At 38.6% G+C, this 23,107-nt stretch overlaps 1 protein-coding gene across 1 annotated transcript in view; it reads right to left on the bottom strand.

Moving 5' to 3' along the window:
• The window catches only part of hdac7a (histone deacetylase 7a), a 257,881-nt gene that overhangs the window by 54,963 nt on the left and 179,811 nt on the right, over window positions 1–23,107 (bottom strand). Inside the window, exons 15-17 of the mRNA XM_072911840.1 lie at window positions 9,614–9,734; window positions 9,484–9,533; window positions 3,887–3,994 (exon numbers count right to left, since the gene is read on the bottom strand). Coding sequence (XP_072767941.1) covers window positions 3,887–3,994; window positions 9,484–9,533; window positions 9,614–9,734 — 279 coding nt within the window. The remainder of the gene's footprint in view (window positions 1–3,886; window positions 3,995–9,483; window positions 9,534–9,613; window positions 9,735–23,107) is intronic.

Here is a 23,107-nt window from a genome sequence, read left to right as displayed (position 1 = left end):
CTTAGATTGGTAGACAACTGATGTTTGTAAGCACCCCCCGTTGAGAGGGCAATCAGGTTTCTTTCGACAGTTACATCCTTTGTTGGTTTTGGAGTCGCTCTGTCTGGGGGTCGACGGCTCATTTGCAATTGTTTTGTTGTGGTTTGAGATGATTTGTCGTATATTGTTCATGCAGCTGTAGCTCTATTTAATGTTGTTCTTGTTGAATACTTTTCTTAGGGTGTTGTCTTTGGGAAAGTGTTTGTCAATCAGATTGAGGAATTTGTGTCCAATGTTCGTTGAGACGTTTTTGCTGTATGGGGGGTTGTACCAGATGATGTCGTTTCGTTTTCTGTTCTTTTTTGGCTGGTTTCCTGGCGTGGGTTCATAGGTGAGGGTGAAATTGTATCCGCTTTCATCAAGGGCTTTTTGGTACGGGGGGGTTGCTTGGTCAAATTCAGCTTTGCTAGATGACAGCATCGATAGCCTTTTATTGATTCCGGTAGGTATTCTTTTCGTGGTGGTGGGTGGGTGGTTGCTGTCATGGTGCACGTATTGGAGTGTTGTGTTGGGTTTCGTGAATGGTTGGTAGCTGTTATATATATATATATATATATATATATATATATATATATATATATATATATATATATATATATATATATATATATATATATATATGTATGAAATACTTGACTTTCAGTGAACTCTAGCTATATATATATTTATTTATTTTATTATATACATAAATAAAATAAATACTTGAATTTCAGTGTTCATTTATTTACACATATATACACACATAACACTCATCTACTCATTGTTGTACTTGAAAGTACAATGCAATACAATTCCGGGGCAATGGCACCTATCAAATACACAGTAATGAAAACACAGTTGTTCTACTAACTGTACTGTGTGTTATGAGAGTAGAGTATGTGTGTGTGTGTGGCCCTTTAATAGGTGACAGCATGTGAGGTGAGTGACGTCAGTGAGTGTGTGGGCGAGAGAAGAGAGGGAGCGGTAGCGTGAGTGCAGGGAGGTACTAGTTGGTTTTGTGTTGGATTGGCTGTGTGCAAGCAATCAATAAAGCAAGATTTGCAACTAATCGCTGGAATCATCATTCACCCTAAAGACCCACTGCCGGGGTAAGGTGAAGGGTGTTGCCCCGAGCATACATCGGCCCTGGAGAAGTGCCTCCCCTGCGCTCTTCGACTACGGTCTAGTTCTTCTGCTTCTTCTCCTTGTGTGCGCACACTGGACTCAGGTCCGCATGGAGCTCCGGCTGAATTCCGGGAGATTTTCGGGAGAACATTTCTTCCGGGAGGTTTTCGGGAGTGGCGCTGAATTTCGGGAGTCTCCCGGAAAATCCGTGAGGGTTGGCAAGTATGGTATAAGTGTCCACATAAGCGGCCGTAGGACCCCAATTCAGTAGTGTACACAATTTTGGAAATAAGAGCTAAAAAGTGCTGTCCACGCATGTGGCCAACTAAGCCTTTAGAGGTTTAAAGGAGGTTTTTTTGGTTCCAGTATTGGCTACAACAGTGTTTTTCAACCACTAGTGTTTGTTATGAAGGTGTCTGTTACTGCATACAGTATGTACAGTATATATTTGCAGTGTGTACATAAAACCTTGATGGAGGGTTTTGAGCAGTGACGTGCAGTCACTAGAGGCAGGTGAGGCGGGGCCTCACCTGCCATCATGGAAAGAAAAAAAATGTGAAAAGAAAAAAAATATATATATAAATATAAAGTTATATATATATATAAAGTTATTTTCCATTTAACTTCACCAGTTTTAGATTATTTTAATTCAAAATCGCTGAATTTTCACATTTGCCGTTCAAATACTGAGAAGAGACGGTGCGGTGATCAGCAGCCAGTTGAGGCACGTCACTCAGTGCCTCAACATGGATTGCGCAATGACTCGGCTAACTGCTGGCCTGCTGTGCAGTGAGACTGTATTGCTATATGAACTATATTATACATTTCCATAGTTTAGTTAGCTGAGGTATATAATGTACAGTGTATTTTGTCAACAACTGTATGTGTGTAAAGTATTTCTTGTGCTGAGCGATCATAAAACGGCTGCAAAAGACGCACTGGCTGAGGCTCGCCTCCTGCACCCCCGCCGTAGAATTGTTGTATCAACTAAAGCCCACACTTAAACTTTCCACGTGCAAGATTGAATCTATTTAAAAAAAGTTATTTCATAAGAAGCCAAAAAGTGCAAAAACAATAATGTTGGTGTTGGAGGAGTTGTGAATGACTGCAGGGCCACAACATTAGATACACCTGCAGACTGCAGGTGTACCTAATTCACAACTCCTCCAACACGAACATTATTGTTTTTGCACTTTTTGGCTTCTTATTAAATAACTTTTGTAACTTATTTTTATGGGCTTTCCTCTTTGTGATGTTAAGTTCCTGTTATGCGCTGTTATACAGTATATGCCTTGAGCTCTTATTTTGAAGGCGCTAAGAGCGGAAGTGATGTCACGTTGCGGAGGTTTTTGAAAGGAGGTAAATAAAGTGGTCCTCGTGTAAACTGGAGCCTCCGTGTTTGTTATTTTGTAGTTTCATACAGTATAGGCCACATTTATAAACCCTCGGTTACACTTTTTTAAATAGATTCAATCTTGCACGTGGAAAGTTGAAGTGAGGGCTTCAGTTGCGGCGCATGGACTTAATTTATAAGTAAAGGTAAGACCATAATAACGTTTTTTTTAATTAAATGTGCTTTTTTGTGTGCTACAGTTTGTATGTGTAAAGTTAAAGTTAAGTTAAAGTAGCAATGATTGTCACACACACACTAGGTGTAATGAAATGTGTCCTCTGCATTTGACCCATCCCCTTGATCACCCCCTGGGAGGTGAGGGGAGCAGTGGGCAGCAGCGGCAACCGCGCCCGGGAATAATTTTTGGTGATTTAACCCCCAATTCCAAGCCTTGATGCTGAGTGCCAAGCAGGGAAGAATGCTGGTATGAGCTTTTAAACATAACCCGTTAACTGCTGCCAATCAAATGGTGAATAAGATACTCTTTAGGGTTCATATGTTTGTAAATCTGACTGTGATGAAGTCAGTGCCTCACCAGCCATCAACCTCACCGCACGTCACTGGTTTTGAGGTTGTTTTCGAGGGCGTTGAAGGCTACAACAGTGATTCCTATTAGCCAGCGCTTTTTAGCATCTTTCAAATCATAAAAAAAAAACCGACGTGTGTTCTTGTCTCTCATAATAATTGATAATGTTGGATGAAATAACTGCAAACATGTTTTGTAATCTAGTTTCTTCAAAATAGCCACCCTTTGCTCTGATTACTGCTTTGCACACTCTTGGCATTCTCTCCATGAGCTTCAAGCACACCTGTGAAAGTGAAAACCATTTCAGGTGACTACCTCCTGAAGCTCATGGAGAGAATGCCAAGAGTGTGCAAAGCAGTAATCAGAGCAAAGGGTGGCTATTTTGAAGAAACTAGAATAAAAAACAGTTATTGCACCTTTTTTTGTGAAGTACATAACTCCACATGTGTTCATTCATAGTTTTGATGTGATAATCTACAATGTAAATAGTCATGGAATTAAAGAAAACACATTGAATGAGAAGGTGTGTCCAAACTTTGTGTATGTGCACCTAATGTCATTTGCAGTGAGTGTAGCATAACATGTGCACAAAGATGTGGGATGCACAAGTGTGACCTGGAAGAGGTAGGAGCTGATAGTAGTTGGAAGGACATTATTTAGTTATTTGATCCACATGAACAAAAAACTGGACAGAACTCCCAGAATGATTTCATAAGAGCTCTTTAGTTGGCTCCTGGCTTCCTTTTGCGTCATCGCAGAACTACAATCTGGTCTTTCGGAGGAGAGCCGTAGCGACTAAATCACAACATTGTGGACTTCCTCACCTTGAGCTCACCCTTGGCCACTCTGACCGCCAGCTCGACAACACTGCCGGCGGCCATGCGCGACGCCGTGGACGTGTGCGACTCGTTCCAGATGGTGTCGTTGTCCACCTGAAGGACGACAACCAATTATAGTTCAGTCCTCGTTATGTCTATCAGGCCTTCGTTGTGCACGAAATACAATACATATAAACAGAAATACCATGGTCCGTAAACCAGGCACCAGCAGATGACATGGCACCCCAAACCATCACTGATGGTGGAAACTTTACACTAGACTTCAGGCAACGTGGATCCTGTGCCTCTCCTGTCTTCCTCCAGACTCTGGGACCTCGATTTCCAAAGGAAATGCAAAATTTGCATGGTTGGGTGATGGTTTGGGGTGCCATGTCATCTGCTGGTGTCGGTCCACTCTGTTTCCTGAGATCCAGGGTCAACGCAGCCGTCTACCAGCAAGTTTTAGAGCACTTCATGCTTCCTGCTGCTGACCTGCTCTATGGAGATGGAGATTTCAAGTTCCAACAGGACTTGGCGCCTGCACACAGCGCAAAATCTACCCGTGCCTGGTTTACGGACCATGGTATTTCTCTTCTAAATTGGCCCGCCAACTCCCCTGACCTTAGCCCCATAGAAAATCTGTGGGGTATTGTGAAAAGGAAGATGCAGAATGCCAGACCCAAAAACGCAGAAGAGTTGAAGGCCACTATCAGAGCAACCTGGGCTCTCATAACACCTGAGCAGTGCCAGAAACTCATCGACTCCATGCCACGCCGCATTAACGCAGTAATTGAGGCAAAAGGAGCTCCAACCAAGTATTGAGTATTGTACATGCTCATATTTTTCATTTTCATACTTTCCAGTTGGCCAACATTTCTAAAAATCCCTTTTTTGTATTAGCCTTAAGTAATATTCTAATTTTGTGACACACGGAATTTTGGATTTTCATTTGTTGCCACTTCAAATCATCAAAATTAAATGAAATAAACATTTGAATGCATCAGTCTGTGTGCAATGAATAAATATAATGTACAAGTTACACCTTTTGAATGCAATTACTGAAATAAATCAAGTTTTTCAAAATATTCTAATTTACTGGCTTTTACCTGTATATATATTTTTTTTAAAAACTAAAAATCTTTTTTTTTAATAATTAAAAAACATACAAAAATAAATAAATAAAATAAAATAAAAAAATTAAAATAAAAATTAATTTTCCTGAGGGAACTCTCCTGAAGGAATCTATCTATCTATTAGAGATGCGCGGTTATGCAATTATTTAATCTGCAACCGCATCACAAAAGTCGTCAACCATCCGCCATCCACCCGAACTAACATTTAATCAAAACCGCACCCGCCCGCCATCCGCCACCCGCCCGTTGATATATATCTAATATAGACGATGCAAGGCATTAGTGAGGTTATAAAGCTTTTGCCTGTTAAAGAAAGGAGACTGATCCAATGCAGCAGAGACATTCAATGCGTGCCACGCTGTCACGGCCCAGACGCACACCAGTGCGCAATCATCTGGGAGCCGCGCTGAGCGCACCTCCAAGCGCACTCGCGCCACTCAAACTGCTGCAGGCAGCTGCGTTCTATCTCGTTTTAACATCCCGTGGCACTCTTCTGGGATCACGGCGGACGAAACCGCTCATGCTCAGGGTGTTTGTGGAGGTTCGGGGTTTTTGCACAAATGTGATGCACCATGTTAGATGTCCCGGTTTTGTGACTGTCGTAGACATAAACAGCGTCGCAGCTCTTGCAAATCACGTAGCCAGCATTACTATCATCCTGATTTACAACCTCTTAAAAACGAGTCCACGCTGAACTTTTCTGGCCTTTTTTTCCCCTGGTCTTTAGTATTCCCTTTTTTTAAGTTTGTCGCGTACCACGTTTGCTGCCGGCGTTGCCATCTCTTTTCTTTTCTTCTTCTGTTGTGGCATATGCTGCAGGTGCCTGCTCGTTTTTCGTATGTGGGTAACAACATTTAACTATGTATATATATTTCCCAATTGGTTTAACTGCCACCCGCCTGAATCTATTTAAAATCTAATTTGTTTTTATTTCAACCGCCCGACCCGACCCGCGGATAAAATCTAATTTTTTTTTTATTTCAACCGCCCGACCCGCGGATAATCCGCGGACTCCGCGGTTGTGTCCGCAAACCGCGCATCTCTACTATCTATCTATCTATCTATCTATCTATCTATCTATCTATCTATGTAGATACTCATAAATATGATATCCATCCATCCATCCATCCATCTTCTTCCGCTTATCCGAGGTCGGGTTGCGGGGGCAGCAGCTTAAGCAGGGAAGCCCAGACTTCCCTCTCCCCAGCCACTTCGTCCAGCTCCTCCCGGGGGATCCCGAGGCGTTCCCAGGCCAGCCGGGAGAGATAGTCTTCCCAGCGTGTCCTGGGTCTTCCCCGTGGCCTCTTACCGGTCGGACGTGCCCGAAACACCTTCCTAGGGAGGCGTTCGGGTGGCATCCTGACCAGATGCCCGAACCACCTCATCTGGCTCCTCTCGATGTGGAGGAGCAGCGGCTTTACTTTGAGCTCCCCCCGAATGACAGAGCTTCTCACCCTATCTCTAAGGGAGAGCCCCGCCATTTGGCGGAGGAAACTCATTTCGGCCGCTTGTACCCGTGATCTTGTCCTTTCGGTCATGACCCAAAGCTCATGACCATAGGTGAGGATGGGAACGTAGATCGACCGGTAAATCGAGAGCTTTGCCTTCCGGCTCAGCTCTTTCTTCACCACAACGGATCGATACAGCGTCCGCATTACTGAAGACGCCGCACCGATCCGCCTGTCGATCTCACGATCCACTCTTCCCCCACTCGTGAACAAGACTCCGAGGTACTTGAACTCCTCCACTTGGGGCAAGATCTCCTCCCCAACCCGGAGATGGCACTCCACCCTTTTCCGGGAGAGAACCATGGACTCGGACTTGGAGGTGCTGATTCCCATCCCAGTCGCTTCACACTCGGCTGCGAACCGATCCAGTGAGAGCTGAAGATCTTGGCCGGAGGAAGCCATCAGGACCACATCATCTGCAAATAGCAGAGACCTAATCCTGCAGCCACCAAACCAGATCCCCTCAACGCCCTGACTGCGCCTAGAAATTCTGTCCATAAAGGTTATGAACAGAATCGGTGACAAAGGGCAGCCTTGGCGGAGTCCAACCCTCACTGGAAACGTGTCCGACTTACTACCGGCAATGCGGACCAAGCTCTGACACTGATCATACAGGGAGCGGACTGCCACAATAAGACAGTCCGTTACCCCATACTCTCTGAGCACTCCCCACAGGACTTCCCCAGGGACACGGTCGAATGCCTTCTCCAAGTCCACAAAGCACATGTAGACTGGTTGGGCAAACTCCCATGCACCCTCAAGGACCCTGCCGAGAGTATAGAGCTGGTCCACAGTTCCACGACCAGGATGAAAACCACACTGTTCCTCCTGAATCCGAGGTTCGACTATCCGGCGTAGCCTCCTCTCCAGTACACCTGAATAGACCTTACCGGGAAGGCTGAGGAGTGTGATCCCACGATAGTTGGAACACACCCTCCGGTTCCCCTTCTTAAAGAGAGGAACCACCACCCCGGTCTGCCAATCCAGTGGTACCGCCCCCGATGTCCACGCGATGCTGCAAAACGCTGTTGTATCATCCGCAAATAATACTAACGTTAAATCTTTTGTAACTTTACAAATGTCATTTATATAGAGATCGAATAATGTTGGTCCTAGTATTGATCCCTGAGGTACACCACAGTGGCCCGCCAAAGCCCGGGAAAAGTGTGTGTTGATAAAATACTTTTTTTTTTTTTTACTGAACGAAAATAATTGTGTTATTATCTAATCATGCCAATTATTACATTATTATGTATTGTATTACAAACATATGTTAGCAAAGATGAGTGAGTCTTTAAATGTTAATGCATACCTGCCAACTTTTGAAATCAGAAAAACCTAGTAGCCAGGGTCCAGGGGCCGCAGGCCCCGGTAGGTCCAGGACAAAGTCCTGGTGGGGGGTTCAGGCTTCGCCCCCCGACGCAAAATGATTGATTGCATTCAGACAGGTTAAAATGTTGCTAAAACCATCACTTTTCTATCAGTCACAGTGACTTTTCAAAACAAAAATATGACAGCAAAAATCATATGGGTTGATTGACATGTTTATTCTGTAAGCTAACTTCAATAGTTTGAAATTATTTTGACAGTTAATGCCAGTTATCCTGTCAACCTTTCACAAGACTTCAATTTGTTCATTGAAAGTATAAACACTTTTTACAGTAAACAAATGGTAAAACAGTACTAAACAATTCCATTAAAAAAAAAAATTGGTGTCATTATTAACTTTCTGTCCAAGCTTGTATAATCTACTGCCTTGTTCAATTGTAAAAAATATTCTGTGCCTAAAATTCACATTTCTATCACAATTATCATACTGTAAACATGGTAAGCTAACTTCATTAACATTAATAGTCCTGTCAATAGCATGGAATTACAATTCAAATGTAGTTTTTTTGTAAGTCTTTCAAAAGAATTCAAAATATGAAAGATTTATGAAAATTAATTTAAGCCATCAGACACTTGAAAAGTGGCACATCACATCTCTAATGTAATCATTTGAACTTTTCAACAGAAATCGCACTGCAAAAATATTAAGGACATACTTCTGTATTTTGGTAGTTATGCTGTCAACATTTAACAAGATTTCTTCAACTTGGACTTGAAAGCATAAATAGTATAAACACTTTTAACAGTATAACAGTACTAAACAATTCCAATAGATAACATTGGTGTCATTACCTTTTTGTGGCTAAAATCCAAATTTAGCAACGGCATTAGACTTGTGTTTTTTTGTCCCAACGTGGTCTTTTACATCGCTAATTCCTCCGTGTCCGATCGAAAAAATCTTGTCTGCACAAGGTGCAATTCGCGTAGTTTTCACCCTTTTTGGAACGGATAATTATTCCCGGATAGGCTTTTGAATATTCTTCACGGAATGACTGCGGTTTTCTTTTCGGTTTAAGACTCGTTTGCGATTTTTCTCCGGCTGATTCCATGATCGTTCGCTCGTTTGGAAACAATGGGCAACTGGTGCCTCGTGCATGGAATTCGGAATGGCTCGATAGGAAGTTACGGGAAGCAGTGTAGATTGTCATTGTTGTTACGCGATTTCGTGAATAAAACTTTTAAAAAAATATTTTTTTTAAATTAATGAAAAAACGTATTTTTTTATCACTGCAACCGTAACCCGGAATAGGTTGATGAAAACCGTACTAATTACGGGAAAACCGGAGTAGTTGGCAGGTATGATATTGCTGCTATCCTTAGTTTTTCCACTGAATTGTGCAGTAAAAAGGTTATCATGGTCTTCTTTCATTCCTCAGTCTTGGACATGCTGCTCTTACTAGTCATGGTCAGAAGGTTGTGATAAACTGTCATCATTGTGCCAACAGAGCGGTCTTTTTTATGTTGATTCCTTTGCCATTTTTACTTGCAAAACCCTTTTCTATCACCATGGCAAAGAACATGTTGTTATTTACGGTTTGTTTTGTGCGTGCAGTGAACTTCTCTGAAGACTTACCCCGACGCCTCCGCATGGCAGCATAACAAACATCCTCTGAGAGAGGATTCCTGAGGGATCAGCATTTAAGATGTAAAACATCAAAAGTAATAGCAAGAATTACAAATGAAATCTTTTGGCTGCAACGTACCTGCCAGTTTGCGGTTGTCCAGTTTGAGGCGGTTGAGCGGGTTGGTGCCGTAGAGCAAAACGTGGCGCTCACTGTGGACGGACTGCAGCTCTTCCAAGGTGGCCTTACGACCGCGAATGCTCTGCGGGCCATGATCAATGATTAACATTATTGTCTTTGTGTAGGAAACGTATAAGAAAGACCTTAAGGTGGCTTATTATGCATTTCTTGATCAAAAACATCTTCAGGGAATGAACTAATTAAGGCTGCAGCTAACGATTATTTTTCTATCGATTAATCTATAGATTATTTTTTCGATTAATCGGTTAATCTATAGATTATTTTTTTCGATTAATCTATAGATTATTTTTCCTTTTACCGATTATTTTTTTTATTTAAAATGAAGATGAAAAAATAAATGTAGGCCAGTTTTTTCAAAAGGCATGGCTTTTATTTACAAAAAAAAAAAGTATGGCCACTCAGTCAACATTGACAACAACATGACAAAATATTCTGTAACAATGTAAACATTTAAAACTTTTAACATTTAACAAAATTAAAAGTATCTTATTTGCTTTTTAATGTGCAAATATAAAAGTAAACATCCAGTGCAATCTTAATATTCTGCAATAGTATAAGCATTTCAAAAGTAAAAGTATTGCTTATTTGCTAAAATGTGCAAAAATAAAGATAAACATCCAATACAAAAAAGTGCAAAACGAAATATTCTGTAACAGTGTAAACATTTCAACAAAAGTAAAAGTATTGCTTATTTTGCTTAATAACACAACAATGATAGTATGATTAAAGTGAAAGTTAATTGTTGGTTTGTACATAGTATATGTAACTGTTAATGTTGTAAAAGGTATTTGCACAACTAATTAACGTTAGCGTTAAAGAGGAGCGCATCTTTGTAAACACTGAACAGGCACGCCAAACGCGCCTCTCAGAGCGAAACAGTGTTTTAGTTTATGAATTTACAACGCAGATACAAATGACACATTCATGTTTTTGTGTAATGATGACAACGTATACTCACGCGGACGATTGACTAGTTGATGGTGATGGCAAGAACGCTGTCGGGTGTTTTCTTTTCAAATGTTCGTTTATAGCCGTTGTGCATACAACAACATTATTAGCAGAGGTGGGTAGAGTAGCCAGAAATTGTACTCAAGTAAGAGTACTGTTACTTTAGAGATTTATTACTCAAGTAAAAGTAAGGAGTAGTCACCCAAATATTTACTTGAGTAAAAGTAAAAAGTATGTTGTGAAAAAACTACTCAAGTACTGAGTAACTGATGAGTAACATACACACATATATATATATATATATATATATATATATATATATATACACACACACACACATATATATATATATATATATATACACACACACATATATATATATATACACATATATATACATACATTGATATATACAGTATATAATTTATATTTATTTATTTTGCCGTTTTTGTTTACATGTTAAAGGTGTTTTAATGAATATACATGCATGTTTAACATATAGATTCCTTTCTTTCATGAAGACAAGAATATAAGTTGGTGTATTACCTGATTCTGATGACTTGCATTGATTGTAAACAGACAGTAGTGATGATAACGTCCACGTTTTCAAATGGAGGAGAAAAAAAGTTCCTCCTTTCTGTCTAATACCACATGAAAGTGGTTGGTTTTTGGTATCTTATTTGTCCATCTTCCATTTCGTTTTTATACACTTTACAAGAAATAAATTGGCGGCAAACTCCGTAGCTTGCTAGCTTGTTTGCGCTGGCTTTCGGAGACTCTTATTTTGAAAGCGCGGCGCGATGGAGCGGCACTTTTATTGTGAAGACAGGAACTGTGCAGTCAGTCTTTAGGCTTTTGACGGGATGTACGGTTGGAATAAAAAAGTATCTTTTTTCCTTCACACTTTTGATTGATAGATTGAAACTTTTATTATTAGATTGCACAGTACAGTACATATTCCGTACAATTGACCACTAAATGGTAACACCCGAAGTTAGCTCGGAGCCAGTCAGGTCATGTGACCCCTGGCTCTGTTTGATTGGTCCAACGTCACCAGTGACTGCATCTGATTGGTGGAACGAAGTGAAACGTCACCAGTAAGGCAGGCACTTTGAAGGTCTGTCTGACAGACCAAAACAAACAAAGCGTGCATTAACAGATCGATAAAAATTAGTAGCGAGTAGCGAGCTGAATGTAGATAAAAGTAGCGGAGTAAAAGTAGCGTTTCTTCTTAGGCCGTTTATTGAAATACTCCCACACTTTTGACGACTTTTGGCGTGCTTTTTTCCCCTCGCTCGCACCGCTCGCATCGTCTGCTTTACGCTCCGCCATGACGGTAGTGTGACGTAAATATGCGACGCGTCGAAGCAAAAAAACGGCGTCGACGTATTTACGTAACCGATGACGTCGACTACGTCGACGCGTCGTTTCAGCCCTAGAACTAATAAAAGAAAAGGTAGTAGAATCAATTCACCTGAGAGATACAGTATGTCCATGCATGCATGCTTTTACACTCTGATGTATTGACAACCAGTTTGCGATTAATCCCAATCAATCAAGTTCCTCACCCGAGGAACATGATTGACACAAACAACCTCAGGACTGCAGAGACCTTCGACCTTTTTAAAAAGTTTAACGGCACATTTTAAACTCTTAAATGGATTATGGGTAGAGATGTCCGATAATGGTTTTTTTGCCGATATTCCGATATAGTCCAACTCTTAATTACCGATTCCGATATCAAGCGATACCGATATACAGGTAAAAGCCAGTAAATTAGAATATTTTAAAAAACTTGATTTATTTCAGTAATTGCATTCAAAAGGTGTAACTTGTACATTATATTTATTCATTGCACACAGACTGATGCATTCAAATGTTTATTTCATTTAATTTTGATGATTTGAAGTGGCAACAAATGAAAATCCAAAATTCCGTGTGTCACAAAATTAGAATATTACTTAAGGCTAATACAAAAAAGGGATTTTTTAGAAATGTTGGCCAACTGAAAAGTATGAAAATGAAAAATATGAGCATGTACAATACTCAATACTTGGTTGGAGCTCCTTTTGCCTCAATTACTGCGTTAATGCGGCGTGGCATGGAGTCGATGAGTTTCTGGCACTGCTCAGGTGTTATGAGAGCCCAGGTTGCTCTGATAGTGGCCTTCAACTCTTCTGCGTTTTTGGGTCTGGCATTCTGCATCTTCCTTTTCACAATACCCCACAGATTTTCTATGGGGCTAAGGTCAGGGGAGTTGGCGGGCCAATTTAGAACAGAAATACCATGGTCCGTAAACCAGGCACGGGTAGATTTTGCGCTGTGTGCAGGCGCCAAGTCCTGTTGGAACTTGAAATCTCCATCTCCATAGAGCAGGTCAGCAGCAGGAAGCATGAAGTGCTCTAAAACTTGCTGGTAGACGGCTGCGTTGACCCTGGATCTCAGGAAACAGAGTGGACCGACACCAGCAGATGACATGGCACCCCAAACCATCACCCAACCATGCAAATTTTGCATTTCCTTTGGAAATCGAGGTCCCAGAGTCTGGAGGAAGACAGGAGAGGCACAGGATCCACGTTGCCTGAAGTCTAGTGTAAAGTTTTCACCATCAGTGATGGTTTGGGGTGCCATGTCATCTGCTGGTGTCGGTCCACTCTGTTTCCTGAGATCCAGGGTCAACGCAGCCGTCTACCAGCAAGTTGCTCATATTTTTCATTTTCATACTTTTCAGTTGGCCAACATTTCTAAAAATCCCTTTTTTGTATTAGCCTTAAGTAATATTCTAATTTTGTGACACACGGAATTTTGGATTTTCATTTGTTGCCACTTCAAATCATCAAAATTAAATGAAATAAACATTTGAATGCATCAGTCTGTGTGCAATGAATAAATATAATGTACAAGTTACACCTTTTGAATGCAATTACTGAAATAAATCAAGTTTTTCAAAATATTCTAATTTACTGGCTTTTACCTGTATACAGTCGTGGAATGAACACAATTATTATGCCTCATTTTGTTGTGATGCCCCATTGGATGCATTAAACCAGGGGTGCTCATTACGTCGATCGCGAGCTACCGGTCGATCTCGGAGGGTGTGTCAGTCGATCACCAGCCAGGTATTAAAAAAATAGTCCTAAAAATGAGCGATCATAAATCTTCACTATGACGTCACTTTCGTCACTTGATTGACATTCACGGCACCCGAGGGTCTTCTGAGATGACGCTGGCTGCTGCCAGCTCATTAAAATGACCGACTGGAAGGCGAGAAACACTTTATTTCAACAGACTCTGGCGCCGTACCTGTCGTCAAAACTCCAAAGACCGACTGCATTAGTTGCGCTAACAAAATAAGAGTCTCAGAAAGCTGGCGCGCACAAGCTAGCAAGCTACGGAGTTTGCCGACAATGTATTTCTTGTAAAGTGTATACAAAGGAGTACGGAAGCTGGACAAATAAGATGCCAAAAACCAACCACTTTCATGTGGTATTGGACAGAAAGGAGGACTTTTTTTCTCCTCCATTCGAAAATGCGGACGTTATCATCACCACTGTCTGATTCCAATCAATGCAAGTCATCAGAATCAGGTAATACACCAACTTATATTCTTGTCTTCATGAAAGAAAGGAATCTATATGTGTTAAACATGCTTGTATTATCTTTAAACACCTTTAACCTATTAACAATATTAACTATATGTGTTAAACATGCTTGTATTATCATTAAACACCTTTAACTTGTTAACAATATTAACTATATGTGTTAAACATGCTTGTATTATCTTAAAACACCTTTAACGTGAGTGTGAATGTTGTCTGTCTATCTGTGTTGGCCCTGCGATGAGGTGGCGACTTGTCCAGGGTGTACACCGCCTTCCGCCCGATTGTAGCTGAGATAGCCTCCAGCGCCCCCCGCGACCCCAATGGGAATAAGCGGTAGAAAATGGATGGATGGACCTTTAACTTGTTAACAATATTAACTATATGTGTTAAACATGCTTGTATTATCTTTAAACACCTTTAACTTGTTAACAATATTAACTATATGTGTTAAACATGCTTGTATTATCTTTAAACACCTTTAACTTATTAACAATATTAACTATATGTGTTAAACATGCTTGTATTATCTTTAAACACCTTTAACTTATTAACAATATTAACTATATGTGTTAAACATGCTTGTATTATCTTTAAACACCTTTAACTTATTAACAATATTAACTATATGTGTTAAACATGCTTGTATTATCTTTAAACACCTTTAACTTGTTAACAATATTAACTATATGTGTTAAACATGCTTGTATTATCTTTAAACACCTTTAACTTATTAACAATATTAACTATATGTGTTAAACATGCTTGTATTATCTTTAAACACCTTTAACTTATTAACAATATTAACTATATGTGTTAAACATGCTTGTATTATCATTAAACACCTTTAACTTGTTAACAATATTAACTATATGTATTAAACATGCTTGCATTATCTTTAAACACCTTTAACTTATTAACAATATTAACTATATGTGTTAAACATGCTTGTATTATCTTTAAACACCTTTAACTTATTAACAATATTAACTATATGTGTTAAACATGCTTGTATTATCATTAAACACCTTTAACTTGTTAACAATATTAACTATATGTATTAAACATGCTTGCATTATCTTTAAACACCTTTAACTTGTTAACAATATTAACTATATGTATTAAACATACTTGTATTATCATTAAACACCTTTAGTTTTTTAACAATATTAACTATATGTGTTAAACATGCTTGTATTATCTTTAAACACCTTTAACTTATTAACAATATTAACTATATGTGTTAAACATGCTTGTATTATCTTTAAACACCTTTAACTTGTTAACAATATTAACTATATGTGTTAAACATGCTTGTATTATCTTTAAACACTTATAAGTTGTTAACAATATTAACTATATGTATTAAACATCCTTGTATTATCTTTAAACACCTTTAACTTATTAACAATATTAACTATATGTGTTAAACATGCTTGTATTATCTTTAAACACCTTTAATTTGTTAACAAAAACATATATTTCATAAATAAGTAAATATAAATGATATATATGAATGAGGTAGATCCCCACGACTCGATCAATTGAAAAGTAGCTCGCCTGCAGAAAAAGTGTGAGCACCCCTGCATTAAACAATGTAACAAGGTTTTCCAAAATAAATCAACTCAAGTTATGGAAAAAAATGCCAACATGGCACTGCCATATTTATTATTGAAGTCACAAAGTGCATTCTTTTTTTTAACATGCCTCAAAACAGCAGCTTGGAATTTGGGACATGCTCTCCCTGAGAGAGCATGAGGAGGTTGAGTTTGAGGTAGGGGGGTAGGGGGCAGCGGGGGTGTATATTGTAGCGTCCCGGAAGAGTTAGTGCTGCAAGGGGTTCTGGGTATTTGTTCTGTTGTGTTTATGTTGTGTTACGGTGCGGATGTTCTCCCGAAATGTGTTTGTCATTCTTGTTTGGTGTGGGTTCACAGTGTGGCGCATAAAAAAACATTTTTATGTTTCACTAAAGAAGGGTTGGGTGAATGCGCATATAAAACTGGTGGGGTTCGGTACCTCCAACAAGGTTAAGAACCACTGATATATATATATATATATATATATTAAATTGACTGAAAGAGCACGCACTTGGCGCGATGATGTCATGTTATCCATGGAAAAATGCATTTTTAGACCATATGATTTGCCTAGGAGACCCCGAGAGTAACAAGCGCTTGCCTTGTTGCCTTTCCATTAAGAACAATAAATTAGTTTTTAGTATAAGTTTGCTGGTTTCAAGAAATGTAATGCCGAGCGCATATCATTAGAGGTGGGTAGAGTAGCCAGAAATTGTACTCAAGTAAGAGTACTGTTACTTTAGAGATTTATTACTCAAGTAAAAGTAAGGAGTAGTCACCCAAATATTTACTTGAGTAAAAGTAAAAAGTATGTTGTGAAAAAACTACTCAAGTACTGAGTAACTGATGAGTAACATACACACTCATATCATATATATATATATATATATATATATATATACATACATTGATATATACAGTATATAATTTATATGTATTTATTTTGCTGTTTTTGTTTACATGTTAAAGGTGTTTTAATGAATATACATGCATGTTTAACATATAGATTCCTTTCTTTCATGAAGACAAGAATATAAGTTGGTGTATTACCTGATTCTGATGACTTGCGTTGATTGTAATCAGACAGTAGTGATGATAACGTCCACGTTTTCAAATGGAGGAGAAGAAAAGTTCCTACTTTCTGTCTAATACCACATGAAAGTGGTTGGTTTTTGGCATCCTATTTGTCCAGCTTCCATATTCGTTTTTATACACTTTACTCCGTAGCTTGCTAGTTTGTTTGCGCTGGCTTTCGGAGACTCTTGTTTTGAAAGCGCAGGCGCGATGGAGCGGCACTTTTATTGTGAAGACAGGAACGTCCTCATATGTGCGGTCAGTCTTTAGGCTTTTGACGGGATGTACGGTTGAAATAAAAAAGTATCTTTTTTACCTTCACACTTTTGATTGATTGATTGGAACTTTTATTATTAGATTGCACAGTACAGTATATATTCCGTACAATTGACCACTAAATGGTAACACCCCAATAAGTTTTTCAACTTGTTTAAATCAGGTCATGTGACCGCCTGGCTCTGTTTGATTGGTCCAACGTCACCAGTGACTGCATCTGATTGGTGGAACGAAGTGAAACGTCACCAGTAAGGCAGGCACTTTGAAGGTCTGTCTGACAGACCAAAACAAACAAAAAGTGCATTAACAGATCGATAAAAATTAGTAGCGAGTAGTGAGCTGAATGTAGATAAAAGTAGCGGAGTAAAAGTAGCGGAGTAAAAGTAGCGTTCCTTCTCTATAAATATACTTAAATAAAAGTAAAAGTATGTTGCATTAAAACTACTCTTAGAAGTACAATTTATCCCAAAAGTTACTCAAGTAGATGTAACGGAGTAAATGTAGCGTGTTACTACCCACCTCTGCATATCATTATGTCAAGATAATGGCACTAGCATTTGCTTCATTTAAGAATATTTTTCAACATATCGAGAAAAAAGGTCTCATATTTGTTTTTTCTATCAAGAAAAGTGCACTTGTTATTAGTGAGAATATACTTATTTTAGGGTTCTTTGAGGTTAGCTAATTTGACTTGTTTTGGAAAGTCTTGACAAGCCAAATTTTCTTGTTCTATTGGCAGATAATGTTGCTTAGTTCAAGTAAAATACCCCGCATTTTTGTATTTTTTTCTTCTTGTTTTTGAACACTGACTTTTTGCAGTATGTGGACATTGTTGATTGTCATGTCATGTTCGGATGTACTTTGTGGATGCCGTCTTTGCTCCACAGTAAGTCTTTGCTGTCGTCCAGCATTCTGTTTTTGTTGACTTTGTAGCCAGTTCAGTTTTAGTTTCATTCTGCATAGCCTTCCCTAAGCTTCAATGCCCTTTTGTTATTAGTGAGAATATACTTATTTTAAGCTATTTTGGGGTTCTTTGAGGTTAGCTAATTTGACTTGTTTTGGAAAGTCTTGACAAGCCAAATTTTCTTGTTCTACTGGCAGATCATTTTGCTTAGTTCAAGTAAAATACCCCTCATTTTTGTATTTTTTTCCCTTGTTTTTGAACACTGACTTTTTGCAGTATGTGGACATTGTTGATTGTCATGTAATGTTGGGATGTACTTTGTGGATGCCGTCTTTGCTCCACAGTAAGTCTTTGCTGTCGTCCAGCATTCTGTTTTTGTTGACTTTGTAGCCAGTTCAGTTTTAGTTTCATTCTGCATAGCCTTCCCTAAGCTTCAATGCCCTTTTGTTATTAGTGAGAATATACTCATTTTAAGCTATTTTGGGGTTCTTTGAGGTTAGCTAATTTGACTTGTTTTGGAAAGTCTTGACAAGCCAAATTTTCTTGTTCTATTGGCAGATAATGTTGCTTAGTTCAAGTAAAATAACCCGCATTTTTGTATTTTTTTTTCTTGTTTTTGAACACTGACTTTTTGCAGTATGTGGACATTGTTGATTGTCATGTCATGTTCGGATGTACTTTGTGGACGCCGTCTTTGCTCCACAGTAAGTCTTTGCTGTCGTCCAGCATTCTGTTTTTGTTGACTTTGTAGCCAGTTCAGTTTTAGTTTCATTCTGCATAGCCTTCCCTAAGCTTCAATGCCCTTTTGTTATTAGTGAGAATATACTTATTTTAAGCTATTTTGGGGTTCGTTGAGGTTAGCTAATTTGACTTGTTTTGGAAAGTCTTGACAAGCCAAATTTTCTTGTTCTATTGGCAGATAATGTTGCTTAGTTCAAGTAAAATACCCCGCATTTTTGTATTTTTTTTTTCTTGTTTTTGAACACTGACTTTTTGCAGTATGTGGACATTGTTGATTGTCATGTCATGTTCGGATGTACTTTGTGGATGCCGTCTTTGCTCCACAGTAAGTCTTTGCTGTCGTCCAGCATTCTGTTTTTGTTGACTTTGTAGCCAGTTCAGTTTTAGTTTCATTCTGCATAGCCTTCCCTAAGCTTCAATGCCCTTTTGTTATTAGTGAGAATATACTTATTTTAAGCTATTTTGGGGTTCTTTGAGGTTAGGTAATTTGACTTGTTTTGGAAAGTCTTGACAAGCCAAATTTTCTTGTTCTACTGGCAGATCATTTTGCTTAGTTCAAGTAAAATACCCCGCATTTTTGTATTTTTTTTCCTTGTTTTTGAACACTGACTTTTTGCAGTATGTGGACATTGTTGATTGTCATGTCATGTTCGGATGTACTTTGTGGATGCCGTCTTTGCTCCACAGTAAGTCTTTGCTGTCGTCCAGCATTCTGTTTTTGTTGACTTTGTAGCCAGTTCAGTTTTAGTTTCATTCTGCATAGCCTTCCCTAAGCTTCAATGCCCTTTTGTTATTAGTGAGAATATACTTATTTTAAGCTATTTTGGGGTTCTTTGAGGTTAGCTAATTTGACTTGTTTTGGAAAGTCTTGACAAGCCAAATTTTCTTGTTCTATTGGCAGATAATGTTGCTTAGTTCAAGTAAAATACCCCTCATTTTTGTATTTTTTTCCCTTGTTTTTGAACACTGACTTTTTGCAGTATGTGGACATTGTTGATTGTCATGTCATGTCCGGATGTACTTTGTGGACGCCGTCTTTGCTCCACAGTAAGTCTTTGCTGTCGTCCAGCATTCTGTTTTTGTTGACTTTGTAGCCAGTTCAGTTTTAGTTTCATTCTGCATAGCCTTCCCTAAGCTTCAATGCCCTTTTGTTATTAGTGAGAATATACTTATTTTAAGCTATTTTGGGGTTCTTTGAGGTTAGCTAATTTGACTTGTTTTGGAAAGTCTTGACAAGCCACATTTTCTTGTTCTATTGGCAGATAATGTTGCTTAGTTCAAGTAAAATACCCCGCATTTTTGTATTTTTTTTTTCTTGTTTTTGAACACTGACTTTTTGCAGTATGTGGACATTGTTGATTGTCATGTCATGTTCGGATGTACTTTGTGGATGCCGTCTTTGCTCCACAGTAAGTCTTTGCTGTCGTCCAGCATTCTGTTTTTGTTTACTTTGTAGCCAGTTCAGTTTTAGTTTCATTCTGCATAGCCTTCCCTAAGCTTCAATGCCCTTTTGTTATTAGTGAGAATATACTTATTTTAAGCTATTTTGGGGTTCTTTGAGGTTAGCTAATTTTACTTGTTTTGGAAAGTCTTGAAAAGCCAAATTTTCTTGTTCTATTGGCAGATAATTTTGCTTTGTTCAAGTAAAATACCCCGCATTTTTGTATTTTTTTCCCTTGTTTTTGAACACTGACTTTTTGCAGTATGTGGACATTGTTGATTGTCATGTCATGTTCGGATGTACTTTGTGGATGCCGTCTTTGCTCCACAGTAAGTCTTTGCTGTCGTCCAGCATTCTGTTTTTGTTTACTTTGTAGCCAGTTCAGTTTTAGTTTCATTCTGCATAGCCTTCCCTAAGCTTCAATGCCCTTTTGTTATTAGTGAGAATATACTTATTTTAAGCTATTTTGGGGTTCTTTGAGGTCAGCTAATTTGACTTGTTTTGGAAAGTCTTGACAAGCCGAATTTTCTTGTTCTATTGGCATTTAATTTTGCTTTGTTCAAGTAAAATACCCCGCATTTTTGTATTTTTTTTTTCTTGTTTTTGAACACTGACTTTTTGCAGTATGTGGACATTGTTGATTGTCATGTCATGTTCGGATGTACTTTGTGGATGCCGTCTTTGCTCCACAGTAAGTCTTTGCTGTCGTCCAGCATTCTGTTTTTGTTGACTTTGTAGCCAGTTCAGTTTTAGTTTCATTCTGCATAGCCTTCCCTAAGCTTCAATGCCCTTTTGTTATTAGTGAGAATATACTTATTTTAAGCTATTTTGGGGTTCTTTGAGGTTAGCTAATTTGACTTGTTTTGGAAAGTCTTGACAAGCCAAATTTTCTTGTTCTATTGGCAGATAATGTTGCTTAGTTCAAGTAAAATACCCCGCATTTTTGTATTTTTTTTTTCTTGTTTTTGAACACTGACTTTTTGCAGTATGTGGACATTGTTGATTGTCATGTCATGTTCGGATGTACTTTGTGGATGCCGTCTTTGCTCCACAGTAAGTCTTTGCTGTCGTCCAGCATTCTGTTTTTGTTGACTTTGTAGCCAGTTCAGTTTTAGTTTCATTCTGCATAGCCTTCCCTAAGCTTCAATGCCCTTTTGTTATTAGTGAGAATATACTCATTTTAAGCTATTTTGGGGTTCTTTGAGGTTAGCTAATTTGACTTGTTTTGGAAAGTCTTGAAAAGCCGAATTTTCTTGTTCTATTGGCAGATAATGTTGCTTAGTTCAAGTAAAATACCCCGCATTTTTGTATTTTTTTTTCTTGTTTTTGAACACTGACTTTTTGCAGTATGTGGACATTGTTGATTGTCATGTCATGTTCGGATGTACTTTGTGGATGCCGTCTTTGCTCCACAGTAAGTCTTTGCTGTCGTCCAGCATTCTGTTTTTGTTGACTTTGTAGCCAGTTCAGTTTTAGTTTCATTCTGCATAGCCTTCCCTAAGCTTCAATGCCCTTTTGTTATTAGTGAGAATATACTTATTTTAAGCTATTTTGGGGTTCTTTGAGGTTAGCTAATTTTACCTGTTTTGGAAAGTCTTGACAAGCCACATTTTCTTGTTCTATTGGCAGATAATGTTGCTTAGTTCAAGTAAAATACCCCGCATTTTTGTATTTTTTTTTCTTGTTTTTGAACACTGACTTTTTGCAGTATGTGGACATTGTTGATTGTCATGTCATGTTGGGATGTACTTTGTGGACGCCGTCTTTGGTCCACAGTAAGTCTTTGCTGTCGTCCAGCATTCTGTTTTTGTTGACTTTGTAGTCAGTTCAGTTTTAGTTTCATTCTGCATAGCCTTCCCTAAGCTTCAATGCCCTTTTGTTATTAGTGAGAATATACTTATTTTAAGCTATTTTGGGGTTCTTTGAGGTTAGCTAATTTGACTTGTTTTGGAAAGTCTTGACAAGCCAAATTTTCTTGTTCTATTGGCAGATAATGTTGCTTAGTTCAAGTAAAATACCCCTCATTTTTGTATTTTTTTCCCCTTGTTTTTGAACACTGACTTTTTGCAGTATGTGGACATTGTTGATTGTCATGTCATGTTCGGATGTACTTTGTGGATGCCGTCTTTGCTCCACAGTAAGTCTTTGCTGTCGTCCAGCATTCTGTTTTTGTTGACTTTGTAGCCAGTTCAGTTTTAGTTTCATTCTGCATAGCCTTCCCTAAGCTTCAATGCCCTTTTGTTATTAGTGAGAATATACTTATTTTAAGCTATTTTGGGGTTCTTTGAGGTTAGCTAATTATACCTGTTTTGGAAAGTCTTGACAAGCCGAATTTTCTTGTTCTATTGGCAGATAATGTTGCTTAGTTCAAGTAAAATACCCCGCATTTTTGTATTTTCTTTTCTTGTTTTTGAACACTGACTTTTTGCAGTATGTGGACATTGTTGATTGTCATGTCATGTTCGGATGTACTTTGTGGATGCCGTCTTTGCTCCACAGTAAGTCTTTGCTGTCGTCCAGCATTCTGTTTTTGTTGACTTTGTAGCCAGTTCAGTTTTAGTTTCATACTGCATAGCCTTCCCTAAGCTTCAATGTCCTTTTGTTATTAGTGAGAATATACTTATTTTAAGCTATTTTGGGGTTCTTTGAGGTTAGGTAATTTGACTTGTTTTGGAAAGTCTTGACAAGCCGAATTTTCTTGTTCTACTGGCAGATCATTTTGCTTAGTTCAAGTAAAATACCCCTCATTTTTGTATTTTTTTTTTCTTGTTTTTGAACACTGACTTTTTGCAGTATGTGGACATTGTTGATTGTCATGTCATGTTGGGATGTACTTTGTGGACGCCGTCTTTGCTCCACAGTAAGTCTTTGCTG

The sequence above is a fragment of the Nerophis lumbriciformis genome, linkage group LG01 (assembly GCF_033978685.3).
Source record: "Nerophis lumbriciformis linkage group LG01, RoL_Nlum_v2.1, whole genome shotgun sequence".
NCBI classification, from domain to species: domain Eukaryota; kingdom Metazoa; phylum Chordata; class Actinopteri; order Syngnathiformes; family Syngnathidae; genus Nerophis; species Nerophis lumbriciformis.
This window is presented reverse-complemented; position numbering and strand designations above follow the sequence as displayed.